Raw genomic sequence first — 25,324 nt, 5'->3', positions numbered from 1 at the left:
TATGCAAGTGAACGACCCAGACCTTTGGTATTATACTCGTAATCAGATGTATTCACTACCTACTTGTTTTAATGCGCTGCAGAAAAAAACATTGAAACAATGTCCTACTTATTTCCGAAAGGCTAAGCATAAATATATAAAAAACGCTATGCAGTATGCGATACAACAGGCATGCACGCCCAAGCAATAATAGACACGCCAGACTGAAAACTTTCCGCTGAAAATGTTAATATTTCATACAAAATCGATCTCTTTGTAACAGATAGCGATGTCTGTATTGTCTGTATTGATTGACAAAGCAAGGCGAGCTCGTTTAAATGCACGGTCGACAGCACATCACCATACATATTTGTTGCAAAAGAGCTTGTTACAACAAAATGTATAGCTACAGTGTTTACTTTGATATGCGGGCGTCTGTTCTTAGTACAAGTAAAACGTATGAAGCAGTACTGACTGCTGCATACGTTTTACTGCCTGCTCTATGTGTGCTACTTCTATGATCTAGCAAGTAGTACCTACATCAACGCCAAGATAGGGCGCATGTCAAGCGGGAATCGTGGTCAGTGAAAATGCTGACGCTCTCGGCAGAGTTCGGTTAAAGGGAACACAATAACAGAACCATATTCATATGTGGTATCCCCAAAAGCTTTGCCGGAATATAAGACCCTGAAGTCTCCAAGCTAAAGAAAGTATACCAAAACAAGACAAGACTTCACAGACTCACTCTTACACATACACAGATTTTACCATAACTCTGGGTTGATCTCGGAACTGAGAAGCAAAACAAATAATTAAAATCAAGTTCATATTGAATAAGTATTTTAGGGTGGACTAGAAATAATAATAGAGTGCCATCATAAAGGTATCATTGTGATGAAATAATGTTTGATTGATCTGATCTTACAAATGAAATTGGATATGCATGGATTATTATACGGAGACAGCACATTTGAGGAGTATTTGGCAAGTTATATAGGTCATCAAAGTACAACTATACTAAAAACGTACTATGTTTCATTTTTATGAACAATACTAAGTACTTTAAACCCCGAAACTAATCGTTCTATTATAAGTGCAATGCAGACAGAAATGTAGAGTTACCCGTCTATGTCGTTTATTATTGTTCTGAGTGACTTAACTTTTGGAGTGTTTTACGTAACCGATAACATTAATTAAACTCCTTAACTTAACTTTTTCTTGAACATCATCGAATAAATGAGTTTCAGGAGGTTATTACAAATATCATTTCATTTAAAGATACTCGTATAATATTCCACTCTATTTTTTTAGTTCAGCAAATAGCTGTGTCAAATTTTTAAACTTTTTAAAGTTAAATTAAAAATCACTTTTTATAACGACACTTTCTACAAGCAACAATTGACTTCTTTTTTTTTTAATGCAAAACAAGGCAGGTATTTGACCACATTCGCATTATATGATTAGAAATTTGAATTGGATATTTATCAATATCATTACTCCAGTTCTGTGAATTCATTGGACCAGTTATTTCATCTAAACTGCGGAAAGAGGGATTAATTCAATTATATGATTTGATTATCATCTACAGACCGACAACGGAACATGGGAAGCTTTTAAAATAGGGGTGTATCAAACTTTATTTCCTGCTACGTCGCGTCGTAGCATTTGCCGTAGCAGGATACTACAATCTTGACTGCTGTAGCAATTGTATTAGATTGGATATTGAATAACATGATCTATTAATGCAGTAATAAATATCAACATTGTTTAACGAAAACCAAATTATTCGCTAGCTGGCTCAACCCTCATTAATCACGGGTTTGTAACAATGCAGCAATGGTATTATTTTCGTGGGTGGTGGGTAGTATCGAGCTATCACGTGACGCATGTGGCATTCACCGCACGACAAGGCGCTAGGCGGTAGAGCTAGGAGTTGAGGCGACAGCCACGATGCGTCGTGTCGTGTCGTGTTCAGCTGAAAGGTTCGGCAGCGGGAGGGGGCGGGTTGCGCGAGGTCACGCCGCTCGGCCGCGCCCGCCGCCGCTCGGGCTGCGACGCGCGCAGCGACACCTTGCGTGCGCCGCCACAGCGCCAGATCGAGTTTACGTCCCGCGACCACGCTGCGGACTCTGCCGCCTCTCACACTGCCAACGAATTGTTATCTAAATATCGTTCCTAGGTCTCCACCTTTAGTGAACGAACACGCGATTCTAATCGGAAACGTGCTATCTTTTTACCAATCGATGCTCACGTATCTGATGATATACCATTCTGTAAACGAGTCGTGCGTTAAAATTAAAATCGATCGACTGCATTAAAAAGTAAAAACTATTATTATCGTTTGCGGTCGAGTTTTGCAGATTTTGTTGCGCTGCGATAGGGCTTTTGAGCTTTCTTTATATGCATATTCCAAAAAGTGTCTGGATATCGCTGGCGCAGATCGCATTTTTAAAATATACAGAGTGTGGTGCCGTCCTGTGCTTAGTTCAGTCAGTGAACCGTGCGTCGATTCCTCAAAGGTGTTTTTCTTGGCGTTCCTTTGGTTGCAAGCTTTAGCGATTTGCATTATTTCGGTTATTTCTTGCTTTACTTTGCTATTATTGTGAAAAAACGCGATCCATGCTTGGAGTTATGACTACCATGGTATGGTTTCCTTTGTCTAAATTACGTACATTTTTTCTTCTTTGTAGGAAGTTAGTATCTATCACAATCGATGCATTTAGCCTTATCGTATCCAACTGCAACACCTTACAAGCGTACATTGTAATTTTCATTCATTAAACTTTATACATTGTTGGGTACATACTAAAAGGGTTTGACAGCATAGTTGTCACAAAAACAAAAGTAGATTTTAGTAATTTCGTAGTTAACTCTTGAGTCTGGACTGATCATGTAACGAACATACTCATGATGAATGCTCTACTCTGCTTTAGAAGGTTTTATTATCGATAGTATAGTTGCAAGTGGCCTGCATAGCGAGCGGCCGGAGGCGAGCGCGCCCCTCCCTCGCGCCGAATGCCCAGACCTCGCGGCACTCTCTAGCGCTACATCTACGGATCTCTCCCGATGCTAACATTTTTGGCACAACCTACACAGCTTTGTTTTCTCTGTAGCTCATAACTTTCCTGTTACATAACAATCTGGTTTGTTTGTTGAAATCTCAACAATTCTAGTTTTCGTAGTTAGGTATGTTTAACAACACAGTAAAATATTAGCAGGTCTTGTTGCATTTTGATAGTATAGATTGTAATGCTTATCGGAATGCCATTTGCGGAATAATGTTATTTAGATTTTGTACTCACTTTTGAATACAAATAACATGTAATTACAGTCACGTTAGGTACATAACAAAATTACACTCTTACTTACTCCGACTTTATATGAGTACATGATACAACATTAAGAGCTAATCCACTTAACGTAAGTGCGCCTATTAACGACCCCCCAAAATTTGTATTCTATTACCGCCCTATTTTTCTTTATTTCATAAAAGACATAATAACAGGTTCCAGAAAACCCGTTACCTAAAAAATATCTAGATATGTTTATTCACTATCAAAACGATTAAAGTTTGTGTTCGTAAATAACCAGTAAACGGAGTTATTTGACATTAAATGGGATGCGCCCGCAACGGACGCACTTTTCATACTGACGCGCTCCCAGCTACTTAAGGTGCACCTTGTTATTAATTAGCAATTTTAACACATTTAAAATGAGTATACCAACATGTTTTTGCATAACAATATTAATTCGTATTTTAGTTTCCATAATAAACCCTCAATATAGCCCTCTCGCTGTATTTTTGTGGCTTAAATACAATTTTAAATAAGGGCGGTAATAGAAACACTTTTCATAATTTGGTTCCTAATAACGACCCATGGCGTTGTTAGAATTTTGATAAAGTTTTTTATTTTGGTATTTATATCTTTAATTACGCATTTAACCTCCATTTTGTTGTCTTGATGGATTCATAAGAATATTTCACATAATTAAATCAATTAACGCCATACGTTAATTGTCATAGGTTTGGCATAAAACTGCAATGAACATTAAAGAATATCTTTAATAATGTATGACAATAGATTTTATAAAAACCTGTTAAATTCTAATTAGTACCTATTTGATATAAAATAAAACCTAATAAAAATGTTACTTCACTGATCACGTCTTCATTAAAGTAGATATTTTAGCTGGTTACTGATTTTTTTTACGGTCGCTAATAGAATAAAGTAATATTCATACTTAATTCTATTACCGCTTCATAACTTTAACGCCACCTGCGAAGACTTAAAAGCCTGTATTTTGTATAAACTAACATTTATGACATGACACCAAACCAATCATGCGTTATCACAACTACTATGTAACTTTTTAAGATCTTTTGAATAATAAAAAAATAATTTTTAAATAATTATACAGACAATGTCCAATTATCCAAAGTTTGAAAAATACACAATTACACACAATTAAAATCAAAAACATAAGTCAAAAACTAATTAAAAATTATAGTCCAATTAAAAATAAAAATAAAATATTAAATGAAAATTAAATTATAGTTAAACTCAAATGTAGTTTAAATAATGACCCCCACTACTCACTAGAACACCGGGTACCTCGTAATCAAGTATAATAGAGGAATTTATTATTCTACTATTTTTGCTTGATTATTTATTTATTTTCGAGAAGCGTGCCTTTTCTCTTTTAATAATAAAAAAAAATAATAAAAATAACTTGAAAAAAAAACAAATTTAACTAAAACTAAAAGCAAAACAAATTTAACTTGAAAAAATCATGTGGTTCCCGAGCCTCTGAGCGGGAATCGAACCCGTGCCTCTTGGAATATACCCAACTGAAGAGCAATATTCTTAGCGGTCGGTAATAGAAACAGAAAAAACGTTAATAGAAACACACCTCGTCTATAGGTCGGTAATAGAAACAACTGCTTTTTCAGATTAAATTGCTATTTATGAATTATTGTGTGATTGAATACTCATTGTTACTACTTGAATTCAAAGATTACTTCATCATTGTTATAAATAAATTAAAGTGTCTTTTCTATCACCACGTCTTATATCTAATTTTCTAACGTTTATCCGCAGTCAGCTTAATTTGAATTAATATCATTATACAAATATGATTAAATGTTATCATATCAGGAAAGAAAAAGTAATAAACTTGAAATACAGACAATGATAGGTCAGGTTCGGGCTCCGTATACCGTAAACATAGGTCGTTAAAATACGTATGAACCTTAACGTACGTTTCATGTACATAAGCGTAAGGAAAGAATTTTCATAGTAGGTAGGCCAAGAACTCTTAATCGAAATATGTTTTCTTCTATTGAGCAAGCCATTATGTTATTTACTGCAGACTTTCTTCAATCGCGTGTTTATCGGATCTAAGTAATAATATCGTTCATGACTTCTTTTATTGTTTGAGTAGAAATAAACCCATTTTCGTTTCATTCCTAGTGTCTGTTGATTACATTTTTGGGTGGAAACATTAAAACATAGATCCAAACTGCAGTCCCAGGGTATTATTCTTTATGAAAAGATGAAATCGATAGGGATATGATTTTAAAATGGCTGAATAAAGCTTCAAAATTTCATCTCATTATGCTATTAAATTGCAAAATAAGTGTACGCCACCCCGCAAATGGCTTTAGTTGTCAATGGATAACAACATGACCACTCAGGCCGCATTGTCATCACTCATTTGTATTAGCAAGTGAAACGTCTCTCCGCTTGCTCGTGAATAGATGAAAAGATCCAACCGCCCATTGACATACTGTCTCAAATGAGACGCCCTCGTTCTCCGCTTTCAGCCGCGCATCTCTGCCTACCCATACACTATTTCTTCAACTACAATGTCTCGGCTGACTTTTGCGGAAGCTATACCTACCCTTAAATGCCGCCGCGAGATATCTTTTCACAATACGCTATTCTCGTTAGCAAAATAAGATCGCATATTTGTGAATTCACGGTGCCACGGTATTGCGTCTATCAATCGAATCAAATAAATTCATGATTTAACTGGATATCTACTTCAATAGTGACTTGTGAATACAAAACAATAAGAGCATTCTGTGGCACCGGCGATTGTTTTAGTCATATCAAACCATACCATAGTAAGCATACCATAACGTTTATCATACAGAATTCGTTCGAAACCCTCACTGAAACGTGACCTGCGTTTCGGTGGCGAAGAATCGAAACTTTCTAAGTGTCGGCGGACCGAAATAGTGCATCTATGCAAAACACGGCAATCGCTCTGCTGGAGTCGGCGTCGGCGTTCGAGAGAGCCGTGCTGGAATGTGAGCATCTGGAGGCGTCTGAGCACGGCGGGTTCCGGTGAGAACGTTGGCGCGGCAGCGGCATGGAGGAGCGGGGCCCCCCCGACGTGCCGTTGATCGTGACGCCTCCGTGCGGCGGCGGCGGCGGCGGCGGCGGCGGTGCGCTCACCACGTCGCGGCGCGCCGCCTCCGCCCGCGGCTCGCGCGACGACGGCCCGCCGTCCACCTGGCGCTCGTCGGTGCGCGTCCGCGACACCGGTTTCCGCGGCTCCCGCAAGAGCGTCGTTCGCCTCGAACCGCCCTGTAACGGCCTCAACGGGCTCCCCGCCATCGGCAAGGAGGTAAACATTTATCTCTTTGCCTAAAACGTTTACGTGTATTGGTTGAAATTTTAATCTGTCGAATATCCAACGATTACGTATGAAATTGCTCATTCGTTCTTAGAACTGATAGGTAGTTCCTAAACCAGGCCAATGTGCACTGGCACAGAATAAGTAATAGTACAGGTACTGGGTTGATATAAAATACGCATTGTATAGAAAACGAAACAACGGTCGATTGGGTTCTTTTATACGAGCACCCCGCAATATCCTGAGCTACTAAATATTATAGCACACGCAGTGTGAGTGTCCGCGGTCGGTGTGCGCGGGTGAATGATTTATATAGTTCGCATCTCACTGACCTTTAACACTTCGTGCCTCTACCATGGAATCCAGGGCAATCCCAGCGACCAACTTGTTAGCTCATTAATTATTCATTCTACTTGTCCATCTATCGATGTCTTGTTTTCATCAACCGCAATATTCGCAATTCAATTTAATAGTCATTTAAAACCCCATTCAAAAATGCATAAGTTTAATTAATGTGTTTGTAAACGTCATTTTACATGTATCATTGATTATTGCGGTAAATTAATGTAGCCCTTAAATTACCAACTAAATTGTATAACACTTTATATATTGTTTTTGGAAAAACAACTCAACATAAGTCTCTAAAACTTTCAAAGCTGTAATAAGCCAGCCGAACAAAACAAGGTAAAAAACAAACACTTCGGTTCGGTCAACAAATCATAAAAATTTGAACGTAAACGTCACTTGAAATGCAATTTGACTACGTTCCGTAAAAATATTTTGGGTGCCTTGTTTTCACGCAGTTGGTTTTTAATTTATTTATGTTTTCATTTTCGAGCGGACCGAAGTAATAACTGCACTGCGCCGGCTTAATTTTACATGTGAATAATTCACTTACTTTACACGTGGTTTTCATCTCTTTTTACAATTTCTTATGTTCGCCTGCAAATTACAGTTCGTCCGGAAATAATACAACTGAAAAGTTTATTAAGTTTCATTAACTTCAGTTTATTTCTCATGGGTACGCATGTAAGTTGCATTACGAAGTATGTGTATCTGTACTATGTTATGAATTCTCCCCAAAAATGGGCTAAGCACAAAATTACTAATAGATACTTAAATACTACTCAGCTACTCATAATAGCAGACATTTATTTCAGTGCCTGAACATAATTGAAGACAATGTGGTGCCTTATCAAACAAATCACTAACCTTTCACAACTCTTTATTTAATCGCAAACAAAAACATACCTACCTATCTTAGATCAAAGGAATTTTAATATACAAAATCTTATTTATATCTATCACATCAATGGTATTTAGATATTGTATCATTACCGTCTAGGATGTAAAGGATTAGTCTATGGGAACTAGGTATTTATTTATGTTTACCCCATGGAAAAGTTATAATATGAGCTCATTCAGCTTCGTAATTATGACGCGCATTGAATTTATCGTTATCGCATACGTGTGCATAAACTAAATGTCTTTAATCAACCTTAAACAAAATAATACCTGTTTAATCTAATTCTGCATTATCTACTAACACGATTAAAAGTGAATGACGAGCGATGACGGTGTAGATTCCGATAAAAATACAAAACGGAAACCAAAAACCTTCATTTACTTGGTTTTCGAGTTCAAAAACTGAAAAACTGCTACTAATAATTACGAGTAACTTATCGCATTCCGTCCCGATAATTCAACATGAGAAAAAAGTTAAATATGTTAATGAAATTCCGTTGATTTTGACTCTAAAATTTTCCGAATGAGGAAAACACCTTATATTATCCTCATTAGTGATTACATTAAATCTGTTACCTACTACGGCGACCGTACTGAGTTTAAATTGAGCTGAGTGATGTGATGATGATAATGAAATCTCGAACATTAGCATCATAATCATCATCATCATTTCAGCCATAGGACGTCCACTGCTGAACATAATAGGCCTCTCCCAATAATGATTTCTACAAAGGCCGGTGGGTAGAACATTAGCATGCCGGAAAACTATCTATGTAAGAGAAAAATTCGGTTAACTAGGGTAGGCCTTCAGGTACCAGCGAATCGAGGCACAATACAAGTCAATTGTTACCGCGGTCTCATGCGACCACCACGAGTTAACAACAAATAGGTCCACCACGAGCCCATTCTGATTATCTTCTCATAAGTAAACCTATGAATTCTATAAAACATTGCAGACACCTACTTTATTAATCACTAGCGGCCGCCCGCGACTTCGTACGCGTGGATCTCGTTTTACCCCCCCTTCATCTATCTTACGCGGTTCAGATTTTTTCATACAAATGTTTTTTCCCGCTAACTCCCGTTTCCGTGGGTATTTTGCAATATCCTGTTGTAACTAAGCTTTAAGTTTACTAAGGTACCTGCATGCCAAAATTCAAGCGTCTAACTTAAGCGGTTTAGATTTTTCATACAAATGTTTTTTCCCGCTAACTCCCGTTCCCGTGGGAATTTTGCAATATCCTGTTGTAACTAAGCTTTAAGTTTACTGAGGTACCTGCATGCCAAGTTTCAAGCGTCTAACTTAAGCGGTTTAGATTTTTCATACAAAAGGATTTTCCCGCTGATTCCCGTTCCCTCGGGAATTCCTAAGTATCCTATAACCTGCCCAGGAGTATGAAGAATAATTGTACCAAGTTTCGTTAAAATCCGTCGAGTAGTTTTTGTTTCTATAAGGAACATACAGACAGACAGACAGACAGACAGACAGACAGACAAAAATTTTACTGATTGCATTTTTGGCATCAGTATCGATCACTAATCACCCCCTGATAGTTATTTTGAAAATATATTTCATGTACAGAATTGACCTCTCTACAGATTTATTATAAGTAGGTATAGATTGCCTAATCTTCATGACACTTTCTGATTTTCTCCACTCAATATGATTGTACATTTTTGGTGTTACTTTACGACCTTATAGATTGCAATTTTATTCAATCATCATGACTTTGATTAGTGTAATATACGACTCTATCACGTGTGATAAACGTAGATAAGATGATAAATTTTAATCCAAGGCTGTTTATGTTTAAGTAGGCACTTGGGTGTATTAGTTTTATCCTACAAAATATATCAATGACTTACCCTAAAGTCTCTGTCTTACGGGCCAGTAGTCTCTACTACTATCTGCCTGTTTATAGGAGTATCAAAAAAACTATCGTAGGGAAGTTTGTATGTACAGTTTTCATTAATTCATAGACTGGTGACTAGATTTATGACTTTTAATCACGATCAAGCAATCTTAATTATGTGATTTTATGTCAAATTTTGAAATTTAATCCATACAATTTAAATTTTACTTGCGGTCATTGCCTCCGATGCGGCGCGTTGCTGTCGCCTGTCAGCCAGGTTATTGAACTGAGCTTTGTTTTGTCTTTGTCGCTTAAAACTAAACCTTCCTTTTGTAGGTACTTATGTAATTTAACTACTCCAGTTAGGTATATGAAGTTACTCTATTTTTTATCAAATAGTCGCCGTACCAAGTATTATTATGTCCTTGACTTTACCACAAATAGGCATGAACAAGTGTCGTTAATAATGTCATATTCTTCATATTATTCATATTTTTCTTCGGAATATCATGTATTAAATTCGAATATTAGTAATTCGGGACTACGAGAGTTATTAATGCAAATAAGTTATTACCACATTTTTATACGTATTTTTTTATACAATTTCATGAAAGTACGAAAAATCTACGAAGAGTTCTGACACTCATTACGACTTTGTTAGTCCTTAAAGTTTTACGAAAATTCAGCTACAGTCAATGACGACACACCATTACACGATAATATTTACTATCTTTCGATTAAATCCGCAATAACACAACAGAATTGTACATTTACACCACACAAGCAAAATTCAGCATAGCATGTATAGGAATTATAGTGAAAAGAGGCTATTTTTGTCCACAGGTACTGTCATTGGGCGCGACGGGGCCCAAGGGGACTACGCAGCCATCACACCCCTGCACTATCCTCCACCATTCTCCTTACAAGGTAAGTGAATTACCACTACTGTGGAGACTCAATTATGCTACTTACTTAAGGGACAAAGGTGTAGGAAAATGGATTTGTTTGGATAAATCAGACTAATATATCACGTCCAAATGTGAGGAATATTAATGACTTTGAATAAAATTCTGATTGCCTACTGCGTAGAGTCTACTGTTGTCTGACTCTAGAAAGAGAGAGAGCTTAGGTCTCTTGAGTAATTAATATCTAATTTGGTTTTCAAAAATTCAATGTAAAGCGTAAAGCGCTACTACGCTTTATACGCTAGAAACGATTAATGTTTTTATATATTTTAGAAATAAGCGTATTCTGTCACAAAGAATAAAACAAAGCGCAAGCAAAGCGTTATATAAAATATTAATAGTCTAGCTTGTAGAGATGGGTTATACTAGGTAAATTTGATACTAGGTGCACCTATTCCAAGTATTTATTAATACTTGATCCAAATACCTATTCCACCTAGTACGTAGTAATTTACCATACTTGACGCGACTAGTGCGGACTAATCCACGTATTATGACTTTAAAATACAATTTTCTTTGAAAAGATACAACCGTAGTATTAATAATGCAATTTGAAATTGAATAATAATGTTTTTGCTGGCTGTTGATTGATTGATATCCTCCCTTCATACTTCAACAGGCTATTCCTATCTCACACCTGCCTGCGCTCAAATTTGTTTGTCAGACAGAGACGGAGTGAATCTCTACGTTCGCACATAAGCTTAGCGAGAAATACGCGGTGCGCGTAATACACGACTACGGATTATGCAATAATAACCTCTATTACTTTGATGGTAGGGTCGGAAATCGTGTAATTTAAAAAATACTAGGTGGATCAAGTATTTTAAAAATTGGAATAGGTGCCACTTAGTACTGTAAAATACCTAGTGTGTGGATCTGTTCTAGTAAATACGTCTCATCTCTACTAGCTTGGCACAAATATTTGTAGCGGCTGACATGCAATAAATTTTATAGAGAAACCAAGCGCAATGCGTAATTTAGGTCGAAAGACAGACAGTCGTACCATTTTGTTGGCAACTGCCACCGAAAACTTTCACGCTACAGTGAATAAGTATTCGCCAAAGCCTCCACTTGCCGTGGTCCCATAAAGATCCCCACCCAGTCTCATATTACGGAGGCAAAAAGTTCGTCTGTATACATATAGGGTGTTAACACCCTTGACGAAGCTTGGAATTACGTTTTCTGCGCGTGAAAGCAAGTTGTATTATGTCCGATTTTTTAGAAATTTTGGTTACATACATTTTCTAAGTATTTATTTTAATATCCCTAATACATACAATTACCTAATTACCATAATCAAATACGAGTAATAGACTTACTTATTATTATCATTTTCATCAATTAGTATCATTTGAATTGAAATAATCCAATATTACTTATCATGTTTCTATATCGTAGTCGTTTTATTCCCATTTGGGAGTACCAATTTATTTATCAATTTAGCTCATCGACAATTTATCAATGACATAAAAGTAGAACTTCCCACTTTCACTGACGACAATTTAATCTTCGACATAGTAATATACTTAATATGATACTTAACTTGCCCTAAATAATGATGATGTGAAGCATTAAAGTTATAAAGTATTCTAAATGTAAACACTTTTCATCGTATCGTAAGAGTTCTGAGTATTAAAATTATAACAACTACTTTATTTAGGAAAGAACGTGATCATAATTTATGACAAGGTCAGTCCAATTTAGCCAAGATCCGATAGAATCTAAACAATATTATTAGTACGAGTATCATGACTTACGTAGAATGAATAATATCTAACCTACTCGTACATATAGATGTGTCAATATTTTAAGCTTCAATCAATACTTTACACTATCAAAACGGCGGACGAAAACCATAGAAATATTCACGCATCATGTTGCAGCAGTTGTATCATAGTTGTTATCCCGAAGTGGTGGTAGGGCACGGCAAGCAAGGACGTGTTTAAGCGCCCTAGAAAAGGACTAAGTACTGAATAAAAGCTTTGGCTTTAGCTGCTACTCAAATTCTCAGTCGGCATCAATTAGGCACCGTCGAGTGGATGATACGATTGGCATAATTACCGCCGTACGGGAATTCAACGATGAAGCCGTCTGACTCAAATTCGAATGGTTTTTGCCTTCCTTCATTGACTATTAAACCGCAATGATATTGGCAACAAGATTATACGATAAGGCAGTTTACATAAATTAAGAAGGAGTTCGATAATTACCAGCCAAGTAAAAAGGTTGACGACTGTTTTCACTTTATACTTTCTTTTTATATGATGTCAGGCATAGTTTTTGAGGAGACTTGGTTTGTCTTATCTAATTGTTATATTGAATTAAATAATAAAACTCTACTGTTTTACGGCAGTTGTATAATAAATTATTAGCCTGTTAACTAAGCCAAATAATGATAACATGGTATTATTGAGTCTCGACGCGATACGATATGTCATCATTATAAAGCGTAAACAAAAAAATGCGATAAGAAGACGGCATTCAAAAACCAAGTTGATTATACTTCATTATTATCTAAATATCAAGGAAAATCCTGATGGATATTAATTAAAAAAATTGTTCAAGTGTGTAAACAATGCAAGCTATAGGGATATATTTTCTTATTATTGTGAGGTTTTAATATTCGAAGTACAAAATAGAAATATTTATTTACATCCTATATTTACTGTGCCGTCAAATTCAAAAAAACCAACATAAGCAATACAATTTCTCTACTCAATCTCTCTTGACTTCTTTCAAAATAAAATAAATAAATTAGAGACTATATGTAGAGTTAATTATTCCAGATGTCACTATTTCCACGAGGGTGTTCAATCATACGAATCATGTCCGTCCCGTGATAAAGCTGGATATGTCCAGTGCCCACTGCCTTATGGTTACTTATGTATGTATTCAGAGGGAACAATTTTGCTAGGGTAATACCTACCTTTGTCGTGTTTTGTTTGTATTTTATATCAGCAAAGAATATCAATTTCGTTTTTTTTTCAACTCGTTATTTAGGAATTTAGGCATGGGTATGGTGCATTTTTGATACCATTTACGTGTAATACAAAGTAAATTCGAATATCACTACATAGTATAAAACAAAGTCGCTTTCCGCTGTCTGTTGTCCCTATGTATGCTTAGATCTATGGAACTACGCAACGGATTTTGATACGGTTTTTTTTTATAGATCTATAAAGTTACTCAAGATGAAGGTATAAAACATACATATTATAGAAGAGAAAAGCCGGGAAATTCCATTGCAACCGTGCGAAGCCGGGGCAGGCCGCTAGTAATATTATGTAAACCATAGGTATATTTCCATGAATAATTATAACAACTGTGGCCTCACCTTAGCCATTCAAGGTCTACTGTTACCACTTTAGTTCACCCCGTCTCACTTGATACTTCACGGCTGGACATACCTACCCATAGTTATGCCAATCCAAGGATTACCGCAATATTTATATAGATCTGCGATAATTTTTATTTAGATCGTAATAATATTTTATCGTGTGAACATTTATTCTAAACTAGCTTTCCGCCCGCGGTTTTGCTCGGGGTTTTCCCGGAAATTATTCGAATTTTTCACGCCGTAAAAACCATCCTTGGACTTCAATGAACATTAAAAATAATTGATTGGTAAAATTGATCCAGGCGTTGTTGTTGAGTTATGCGCTTACCAACACATTTTGCGATTAATTTTATATTATAGATTAGCATTTAAAGAACATAAAGACGCGTCCAATTTTTATACAAAAAATATTAGCTGGGTTTCACTTTGACGAAAAATATTTCCCTAATAACATTGTTGCCCTTCTTTTTACCCGACTACGTGAAAATTTGTCTTCGTTTCGGAAGCGCCAAGGCAATATTAAAATAAAAGACTGCGCGAATCCAATTTTTTTCTGTGTGACGTGCGTTGTATTTTTATACATCGTATCGTAGTAGTATTATTGTACTTATTGAATTCGAGTACATAAATGGCAGGCGGGGGGTTTCAACTGTATAGAAAAACTTCCCAAATCGCTTTTTGTTATTTCAAAACTGTACCGCCTGATATATTTTTTTTTTCTATCATCATTTGTTTATGTAGGTACTTAAGAATTATACAACAAACAAATAAGAAATTGATTGGGTGTTAATATTACTATTTTCATTATTTCAAAGTTAATATTTCAACAACAAATCCTGTAACAGCCTTTAGCATTTTGCAAATCCAAGTTTCGAAACGTAATTCAGTCCTACATACAAATTATAACTTTAGTTCCCAATACACACATATTTTTCAGCCCATACTTGCAAATTGATTGTACGTTGTTAGAGCTATTAATAATATTTAACTCGTTTGCTACCATTTTCAAGTTTCTGTAAATTACTTTGGTGTAGCCCACACTGCCGTATGTCGAAATGACCTGATTTTAGTTGAACACGCAAAAGCGCAAAATACTTTCATTCCACACGCCACATCTTTGCCCCGCTCCGCAAAGGGATTCGGATGTGAAGCATGTACCCTTAATTAGGAACGCTATTTAAACAATCAAATTACATGCTTAATAAGGCAAGGCAATCTTCTAAAAGGTTGTCGACGAATTAGGAAGTTAATCACCATGCCGCTTAGAAACAATTACACGTAATCTTAATTTGTAAATTGTGATAATCTTTGCAGACTCATTTAAGTTTTCTTTATAGGTATCTAGTTACCAGTAATAAAGAAAAAATAGTGTTAGCAACGTCATATTTTGTGGCAGGGACGGACGGAATAGAATCGCATAGAGCCTATTTTTGTTTTTAGTTACGTCTAGTCTATCTTATTTTTTGATTAAAAAGGAAAATTTTTGTTAACTGTCAATAATTATATTGCCGAACCAATCTCTTGTGTTTTTCGTAGTTATACGTTTCTTTTTACCCTCACTCTGATAAAAGTTCACATTAGGTCTAGAATTTAAGCTATATTTATGCCTAGGTATAAATGGACAAATCTGTTTCAAGATTATGTTAAATAGGCAATCAAGATCGAGATTGATTATTCGCTATAAGTTAATTTCCTACTTTTTGTTCCACAATATTATTAATCGTCAGTCTGCTCATTTTGTATTAGATTGATTAGATACTAAAATTATGTGGATTATTAGGTTATGCTTCGTACATTGGAATTTCAAACTTTTATTTCTATATCTATCTATCTAATCGCTTTGTACGAAGTCCGTAGTAATGTTGCTGAAGACTTATGTATTCAGATCATAGTTGTAATAGGTACATAATAAAGTATCAATGTGAAATGCGATTAAAGATCATTGAAACGCTATGCATAAAAACTTGTGATGTACTTACATTAGTAGCAGGAAAAACCGTCTTGGAAAACTCCAAAAGGTTTTCTTAATGAATGATGGTTAGATAAGGACATTTCTGTTTGTTTTCAGGCCGCTTGGGATTGGTTGATCTTGATCCTGGTGATCTACACCGCGATATTCACACCGTACGTCGCCGCCTTCCAACTCAATGAGCCGGACTTCGACAAGCGCTCGCGCAGTTTCGGAGAGGATCCCATCGTCGTCATTGATATGATAGGTAAGTTTATCTTACACTTTCGTAGGTATAGTAGACTGTTGAATCTTGCATCATATTTAGTTACTTACGAACAAAAGTAAAGAACGTTGCGATTGAATGAAGAACTTCAAATTCATAAATAGTAATAAACTGCAAAATCAACTGATACTTAGTACTGATCTGATACCTATGTAAAATCATGAAATTAGATGCACGTTTTCCATCTTTTCAATCATTTGTTCTTATGTACGTAACCTGAAGGCTCTCCTGCAACTCTGTGCTATTATTTTTTCAGTCGACGTGACCTTCATAATCGATATCCTGATAAACTTCCGGACGACGTACGTGAACGCGGCCGACGAGGTGGAGTCGGACCCCGCTAAGATCGCCATGCACTACCTGCGCGGCTGGTTCCTCATCGACCTCGTGGCCGCCATCCCCTTCGACCTGCTCCTCTTCGGCACCGACACCGACGAAGTGAGCGCCTTTACTCACACCACCCCGCCGACTCCCCTCATCTCACCTTATACACATCCAACTCTAGATATAGACAAAAAAATTTAACGCCTAACTTTAGATTCAATAGCCACCAGACGATCACTTGTCCGAATGAGAAGTTATAACTCATATCCCGATTATTCCAAAAATATTCACACTTAAATTACAAATTCAAATGCAAGACTGCATAGAGGCCATATAGTACAATAAGATTAGGCGACGAAGCACGAGTAGAAGGGTAAAATAGGTCGTAAGTAACGGCACAAAGTAGGTCAAGCTAGGGGTGGACGATGACCATTATAAAAATAACAATGAGGCTCTTTTCCAATCTGATTCGTCGGGATAAATGTTCAACATCCATTTCGGACAAATGTAGCTCTGGACATTTAATAGTGATCACGTAACTACACTAACTAGTGGAATGCAACTATTGCAACTCACATTTAAATCAGGTTATCGCAATTAAATAATGTCACTTCAAGGCCCCGCGTTTTACCATAAATACAAATTAGCTAAATATTTATTATTTTCTTATTCAAAATTATCAACCAGTAAAATTGACTTCACTTCACTCTCTTTCGTTACTCACATTACTTTTGTTAAATTTTGAATTAATTATTATTGATTATTCAATTAATAATTATTTTTTCGAAATCAGTGTACCTACTCCTGTTGTTTTGTTGTTTCCTTTAATAATTTCGGTATGGAGAGCCCAAAGGTGGGTGCGTATTGAATCTTTTATACCATTTCTTGTTACAGCAGGGGCTGGAAAATGATGAGGTATACCATCTTTGTGAACTATTTTTATGTTGCTGCCACTCGATTTTCTTACATTTTAGTTGACATGATTTTATTGATTAATTTCCACTAGCCATTTTCAATCCACCTAAGCGAATGCGTTAATGGAAGATAATGACGCTTCCCATAAGCAAAATGTTATCTCATCTTCAACCCTACACCGAGCGATCATCAACGAGCCCACTGCTGCTCACGAGCTTGCCGCCGGCGTTCCTTGCCCGAGATAACTGTTAGCCTTGTGGACCGTAGTCAGACCCTAGACTGTCGTCATAATTACCGATAGGACTATGCGTAGCTCCATAATACCTAGCCAAACACTTACGAGTAGCTTATGAAACTTGATTATGGTGGTAACGATCGCCGTCAGCTGCCAAGGTGACCCCTAGAGGACCTTCACCTTTTATTTACGACATAGTATACGTATAATAGGTATACTCGTATCTTAGCTTATGTTAATTACTTTCTTATGCTTCAAAAAACTACAAGAAGTATTATTTAGAGGAATGTAACGATAATGTTTAACTTGAATGAGTACTGTTGGAATGTATCCAATATAGAGTATGAAGATTTTACCTAGGTATTTTAGTATTAGAAAAAATAACAAAGGCGGAACATTTCATTGGCTTCTCATAGCAAAAGTGCAAATTCACGAAATGCACATAGCTTGTTTAGCAAATACGCTCACACTTCCCAGACGTAATTGAGTAAGTACCTATAACTCAACGGGTATAAAAGCCTGTCCTCACAACATGGTACACCAGTTGGCACGAGTTATGTCGAATCTAGACAATGATATAGATATTACTTGTACTTAAAGCACCCACCTTACATCAGCCAATGACTGATCCATTTTTGTATCGACCAAAACTTACACCCACCTATGTTTTTTTCATTACCTACCGAAGTAATTTATGTTAGTCGCAAATTAGCACTACTTTATTTTATCACACTGTCCAATGAAACTGTTCATTATTTACATCATTATTATTTTTTATTGGAGACTAAAAATTATCTTTGGTTGTTTTTATTTTATTATTGAAATAAATTATCTCAAACTGTTTATTTTTTGTTTTACTCATCATCTAACCCCAACCAGTTTACATCATAAACCTACAAATATTAATAAAAATGTATTGTATTATCACGATTGATCCAATCGTGCACTGTACAGAACTGCATCTATAAATTTTAATTTTATAAATAGTCATATTGGGTACTGATTTTTTAAGTGCCGTATCTAATTACTCATATGGGAGCAAGCATACTTGTATATCCACTGTCCACACCATAATTATAAGGGCAAGAAAAATATTTTAACCGACATAGCAAGCGTTTTAGTATCACATAAACTGTGATATTTATCTGAGCATGAACTTATCTAAGTGGTTTTATTATATTAATCCTTTATAAGCATTGCGACGACAGTATTTTAGTGCCTACTTACTTATTATATTGGTATTAAAAGTAGTAATTTAATGTAAACATTTTACTTATTTAGAGCTCTTGGTGAGTTTTAGTATAGTTTAAATATCAAATAGATTTTTAGTAGTCTACCTCGGGAACCATTTACGATTGCGTTTCTTTGTGCTCTATACATACATGTTAGAAACTTTAACGCCTTTGAGTTGAAAAGTGAAATATGGGAAAGTTTGGATATCTTCTTACTTTAATTTTTTAAAGTAGCAATATGGTGTCCATTACATGTCAGAACTTTGATTTCTGGGCTAAAGACGAACGATATTAAGGTCAGGGCAACGAACAAAACGTATCTGCTGTTAAATATTTTGCCATCCTATGCTTTAAACCCTGTATGCCAATAGCAACATCTTTAATTATAAATGAATTCATCAACGCACCTGTTTTACAGCTACTTTAGATTTGTTACAGTAGAAACATATACCATTGCATTCTTATCATAGCAATATTGGAATGTGGTTTGTTTCAATCAGAGTACAAGTTTCTGATCATGCCTGAATTCTACATAAAACCCATAGAAAGGAATACCTATCAACTACAAAGTAATTACTATAATTATCACTGTTCACGATCTCACTTCTGATTCCTAATGAAGATAAATTCAGCACAAATTTTGAATAAAACGTCATCCAGCTCGTCTTTCTGTATGAGTACCTAATATAAAAATTATTATATCAATTCCAGTCATTATATGAAAAAAAGCTTCTAACCATAAAATTAAATGGATTCCGAGGTTTTTAAACTTATTTTGAAGTGTTACCTATTTGACTAAATCTTGTTGAAAATGGGTTCTGGCTGAAATAACAAAGTTTCATTCGATAATAATTATAAACTTTTACTATTATTTTTATAAATTAGAAACTGTATTTGTAGAAATTGATGGGTAAAAATGACGAATACAGAGTGTTAGGTAAATGGGTATATGAGCCGACACTAGGCCATGTTCACATAATAATATGCATATAAATGGTATGGTGAAGTCAGAAAATTGATATCATTATTTTAATTATTTTAATTTTCGTACAAATCTGATTTTATAAATTTTATTTTGTATGAACAATTAAAAAATTAAAATGATGATATCAAATTTCTGACTTCACCATACCATTTGTATGCATATGTTAACATGGGCTAGTGTCCGCTCATATAGGTACCCATTTACCTAGCACCCTGTATAATAAATCTTCCTCAAATAATTTCATAATAAGTCTTACTTATCTGTTCAAATCGTTTCGAAGCCTTGAAATTATAGAGATTAAAATGGTTTCTTGGAGTAAAACATTGCTATTATTAATTAATATTTAGGTAGGCCTACTTTTCACCCAGAGCCCATTTATTTGACTGTTTAAAATCATTAATATCAATAAGTAAGTAGGAAAATACTGAACCGTAGGAGGTATTTTCACCACAGTAACCAAAATTATGTATTTAGAAATAGGTAGCTTTGTATAATATTTTAATAAATTCAGTTTAGTTAATAAGGATACAAATGCAGTTGAGTGCTGGAATTAAAATATATAGAAGTAGGTATGTATTATACTTGTGACACTACCACTTTACCCTTATTTAAAAAAAACCTCTAATTATCTACCTCTAGGTCAACATTTGCTCCATACCTACATTTTGAACTTTTCAAAAATGTACCTACTACAATCAGGTAATATATTAAAATAAATCATGAATTGATTGGCTTTTGCACAGTGTGGTTACAAATTTTTTCACCCTATCCATTTGTGATTGCCTAAAATTCTTACTAATACTTATTATAACCAGCATATCTTTAGCTCAATATTTCCACAAATGAAACAGCCCCCATGTTTAAATCACTATCCTAACAAGAAGCTACTCTTAACAAAATTACAAAAGACCAGTTTAGAATTTACTTACAATTATATGCACCGCATTCTGTAACGAAGCCAGCTAATATTATAGTTTTCAAATAATCGCTTGTAATACCTACTGCAAAGTATATCTCAGTTTGGTTGAGCTCTAAAGCATATTCATAGGCAACTTTTGCTTAGTTAGCGTGGTTTTCGCTATGAGGCCTCGTTGATGCTATTTAGTATAAGCGAACGAATCATAAGCTTGATTTGCGGCTAAATTACGTTGCTGCTAGTGTCGGCGGAGTCTGAGCGGTGCTTGTGGTGGTTGCAGACGACGACGCTCATCGGGCTGTTGAAGACTGCGCGCCTGCTGCGGCTCGTGCGAGTCGCGCGCAAAATTGACAGATACTCCGAATATGGCACTGCCGTCCTACTTCTTCTAATGGCCACGTTTGTGCTTATTGCACACTGGCTGGCTTGTTTATGGTAAGCTTCATTGGCCGATCATCTCATCACCTATCTTACCATACCATCGTATTGTTCTGCCTAATCTACAATGAAAGTATTTATGCACAGGTATGCTATTGGGAGCTGGGAGCGACCTCAGCTTCACGCTCCGATCGGTTGGCTGGATGCACTCGCGAACGATGTTCAAGCCTCGTACGACAACTCTACTGGTCCATCGATGAGGTATGTATCAATTAACTAAAAATAAAATATTCTAGGGGTCTAATCAGCAGTGTCACAAATGTAATAATCTCTACTTTTCTTTATTACAGGTCCCGCTACATCACTGCTCTATATTTTACATGCACTTCCCTAACGAGCGTTGGTTTCGGCAACGTTGCTCCAAACACAGACATGGAAAAAGGATTTACGATATTTGTCATGCTTGTTGGATGTTAGTATTTTATAATGTTAATAACTCAAATGTTACTAATAATATCCACCACTGTACACGTCACATAATAGTCGTTTCTTCCTCTTCTAATCAATGTTCAATTTGTTTGCAGCTCTCATGTACGCTAGTATTTTCGGTAATGTTTCGGCGATAATACAACGACTTTATTCAGGAACAGCTAGATACCACACCCAAATTCTTCGAGTACGGGAATTCATCCGGTTTCACCAGGTACAATATTTCTTAAATAAACATATCGGTATTATCTCAGAGTTTCTATTAATTGTATTTTTATATTACAGATCGCTAATCCACTTCGTCAAAGGTTAGAAGAATATTTTCAACACGCGTGGAGTTACACGAACGGGATAGATACGTCTAGTTTATTGAAAGGTTTTCCGGAATGTCTACAAGCTGATATCTGTCTTCATCTCAACCGTAACCTCCTTGCGAACTGTTCTGCCTTCGAGGGTGCTAGTCCAGGCTGTTTGAGGTAAGCCCCAGCGACTTCAACCAATACGCTTAACATTTTAGTCAATTTTATCTATTGCTTGTTTAGTACAAAATTCAATTTCATATCTACTTCAAACCGGGACTTATGAAGTTATTAGCTACTTAGTGATGCATTTGTTCATCAAATCATTAATTCTACCTCACTTCTTTTCAGAGCTCTGTCCCTGAGATTCAAAACCACGCACGCACCTCCTGGGGAAACCCTAGTCCATCGGGGCGATGTTCTTACTTCCTTGTACTTTATATCAAGAGGTTCAATAGAAATTCTAAAAGATGACATCGTCATGGCTATTCTTGGTAAGCGTTGTTTCTTGTTTACTCGCATGTTAACCCAAGTGCATACCTAATTCCTTCATAAACATGTTATAATTTTAACTAACAGATAACGTTAATGTGATTTGGGTGTGGAAGGTTGTAATTAAAGAACTCTCAACAATAACAATAATCAGTTCAAGTAATAAATAGTACACAAAGCTTACCATCGGCATTCTATACAACAACAACGTCATTAGAGGTGGTTGTTTGTACTATACAATAATTTGAGTCAACAAATTTAAATCCCACCTCTAGGAACCACTACAACTCCTAAATAACCAGACCCCCTAGAGAAAGTATCATCAGAAGCAGCCCCCCTAGATGAACTAGCTTCATGTTACGAAATTCACGAAGCGTAACTATTTCATAAAAGTCGGAGCGAAGCGTTTTCAGAATTAAAACAGTCACGAATGTTTTTTACCCTGATTTTGAATGGTAAACCAAAGAAGAAGAATAAAACGTAAACCTATCATCATTTTAAAACTGATCATATTCTGCAGGCAAGGACGACATATTCGGCGAGAACCCGTGCATATACCCGACCGTCGGGCGCAGCAACTGCCGCGTGCGCGCGCTCACGTACTGCGATCTGCACCGCGTGCATAGAGACGACCTGCTCGACGTGCTAGACTTCTACCCCGAGTTCCGCTCCTCCTTCGTCAACAATCTGGAGATCACCTACGTCATGCGGGACGTAAGTAACCACTTTTTGATCGAATCGAAAATCGAATCCGTAAAAACTCCATACAAAAAAGGGGCTATTCGACCACTTTTCGACTGGTTTGCGATTATAATTTGCACTTTGTCTAGACCCACTGATTTCATTATTTAGTTTTATATTATAGAAGTTTGGGTACTTATTTTTTGTTAGCTTAAAAACAGTTACTTACAAAATAAAATTAACATAAAGTTTTAACAAATCATTCATTAACTGATAAATAAATACATAAGGTTTTAAAATTAAATAATGCTACCCGGCATTAAGTCCGCCACTGTACTAGAGTACTCTTCTGTGCAAAAGTTTAAATAAATAAAAAATAAATAAAATAAATGAATGTCGAGGAATAAATCTTTGCATGTGTATGATAATTTCATTTCGTAGCAGCCGTATAGGTGCTACGACGGCTACCAACTCCGTACGCTACGAGCCGAGCACTACGACCAACTACGGCAAAAATCGTAGCAGGACCCGCTTGCTACGGCCGTCGTAGTTTAAAATAAATCACCTAGATTTTTTTGTATTATTTATTTTTGTTTTTATTCTAATCTCTATAATTTAATGGATTTTATCGATATTAGGTACTCCTTAGTATAGATCTAAATTTAAATTAAATGCACAGGAGGAGCTGTGCGGTATAGAGCCGAAGCGGCGCATGCGCTACGAGAACCCGAGTGATGCACGTTTGCTGCGCGAAGCCTATGCGCGCACCACGCGCCGCCCGCACACAGAAACCTTCGCCGAAAAAGTGGTACGTATCATCCTACTTATTACCTTTAGAGCAGTGAAACCCAAAGTGGCCTACATACCCCGGCACAGTGTGTTATGGGACTGTATAAACGGACATTCTCATTGATTTGATGAAACGTATAGAGCTCAGTTATACAAACATGATAGTAAAACTCCCGTTTGAAAATTCCACGTAGTTTTCGCGGTATACAAATTCAAAGTTACCTATTTTTTTACTTCAAAATTATGCAAAAATATTCTCACTCGTTAACTAATAACATTTAATTCAGAATTGTTATAATACTTCATAGAGCTCTTAAAACTACACGTAATAAGCGTATTAAGTGCTTCGTGAACGCATTCAGGTTATTAGGAATAATGATTTTAGTGATTTTTGTTTTTATTTTTTTTCTCAATTACACCTTAATATATGCAAACATTTTTAATTGCAAGATATAGTCTGATATTTAATCTAATTGTATTAATAAAATCAGCTTTAAACTCCGTGATATATTTGAGAAAAAACATAAAACGTCTTAATAAAATTTTTACGCGTCTAGGGTCGACAATTTTGGAAAGAATAATTCATGTCTAAAAAGTTTCAAATCCCGCCTGTTATGTGCATAGTGTTGAAGGTTCTAAAAAGTCACATTCACATTGTTTTTAACCTACTTCAAAAAAAGGAGGAGGTTCTCAAGTCGAGTCTTTTTTATTTTTTAACACTCTTATATTAACTTAAGTTGTATGTAAGTAACTAACTAAAAAAGTATGTAAACAAATCTAGGAAGTCGAATTTAGCCTACCTTTAATAATTATCTCATCGATTTGAAACCTATGTAAATCGAATGTCAATACAATAATTTGGTACAATCGAGCTGATGATATTTAAACATCCAAAAGAAATATTGCTATTAAAAAGTGATGGGAAATTTACAATTCTATATTTCGCATATTTTCAATTTGATTTTCCTCAAATATATCACGGAGTTTAAGGCTGATTTTTTTTATACAATTAGATTAAATATCAGACTATATCTTGCATTTAAAAATATTTGCATATATTAAGGTATAATTGAGAAAAAAAATAAAACCAAAAATAATTAAAATCATTTTTCCTAATTAACTGAATACGTTTACGAAGCACTTAATATGCTTATTACGTGTAGTTTTAAGAGCTCTATGAAGTATTATAACAATTCTGAATTAAATGTTATTAGTTAACGAGTGAGAATATTTTTGCATAATTTTGAAGTAAAAAAATAGGTAACTTTGAATTTTTATACCGCGAAAACTACTTGGAATTTTCAAACGGGAGTTTTACTATCATGTTTGTATAA

At 35.7% G+C, this 25,324-nt stretch overlaps 1 protein-coding gene across 5 annotated transcripts in view; it reads left to right on the top strand.

The window, feature by feature from the left end:
• LOC135082137 (potassium voltage-gated channel unc-103-like) overlaps nt 1-25,324 on the top strand; it is a 34,804-nt gene that overhangs the window by 2,823 nt on the left and 6,657 nt on the right. The window contains exons 1-13 of one of the 5 annotated variants that reach the window (XM_063976891.1): nt 2,063-2,300; nt 6,136-6,612; nt 10,563-10,646; nt 16,090-16,237; nt 16,512-16,693; nt 21,143-21,297; nt 21,388-21,501; nt 21,591-21,712; nt 21,825-21,943; nt 22,015-22,205; nt 22,380-22,522; nt 23,041-23,234; nt 23,881-24,009. In XM_063976891.1, the coding sequence (XP_063832961.1) occupies nt 6,355-6,612; nt 10,563-10,646; nt 16,090-16,237; nt 16,512-16,693; nt 21,143-21,297; nt 21,388-21,501; nt 21,591-21,712; nt 21,825-21,943; nt 22,015-22,205; nt 22,380-22,522; nt 23,041-23,234; nt 23,881-24,009 (1,839 nt within the window). In that variant the 5' untranslated portion in view covers nt 2,063-2,300; nt 6,136-6,354. The other 4 variants (XM_063976906.1, XM_063976898.1, XM_063976914.1 and 1 more) reach the window with 4 other exon arrangements.

Source organism: Ostrinia nubilalis, chromosome 2, assembly GCF_963855985.1.
Source record: "Ostrinia nubilalis chromosome 2, ilOstNubi1.1, whole genome shotgun sequence".
Lineage (NCBI taxonomy): Eukaryota > Metazoa > Arthropoda > Insecta > Lepidoptera > Crambidae > Ostrinia > Ostrinia nubilalis.
The sequence above is the reverse complement of the archived record's forward strand: the minus strand, read 5'-3'. Positions and strand labels throughout refer to the sequence as shown.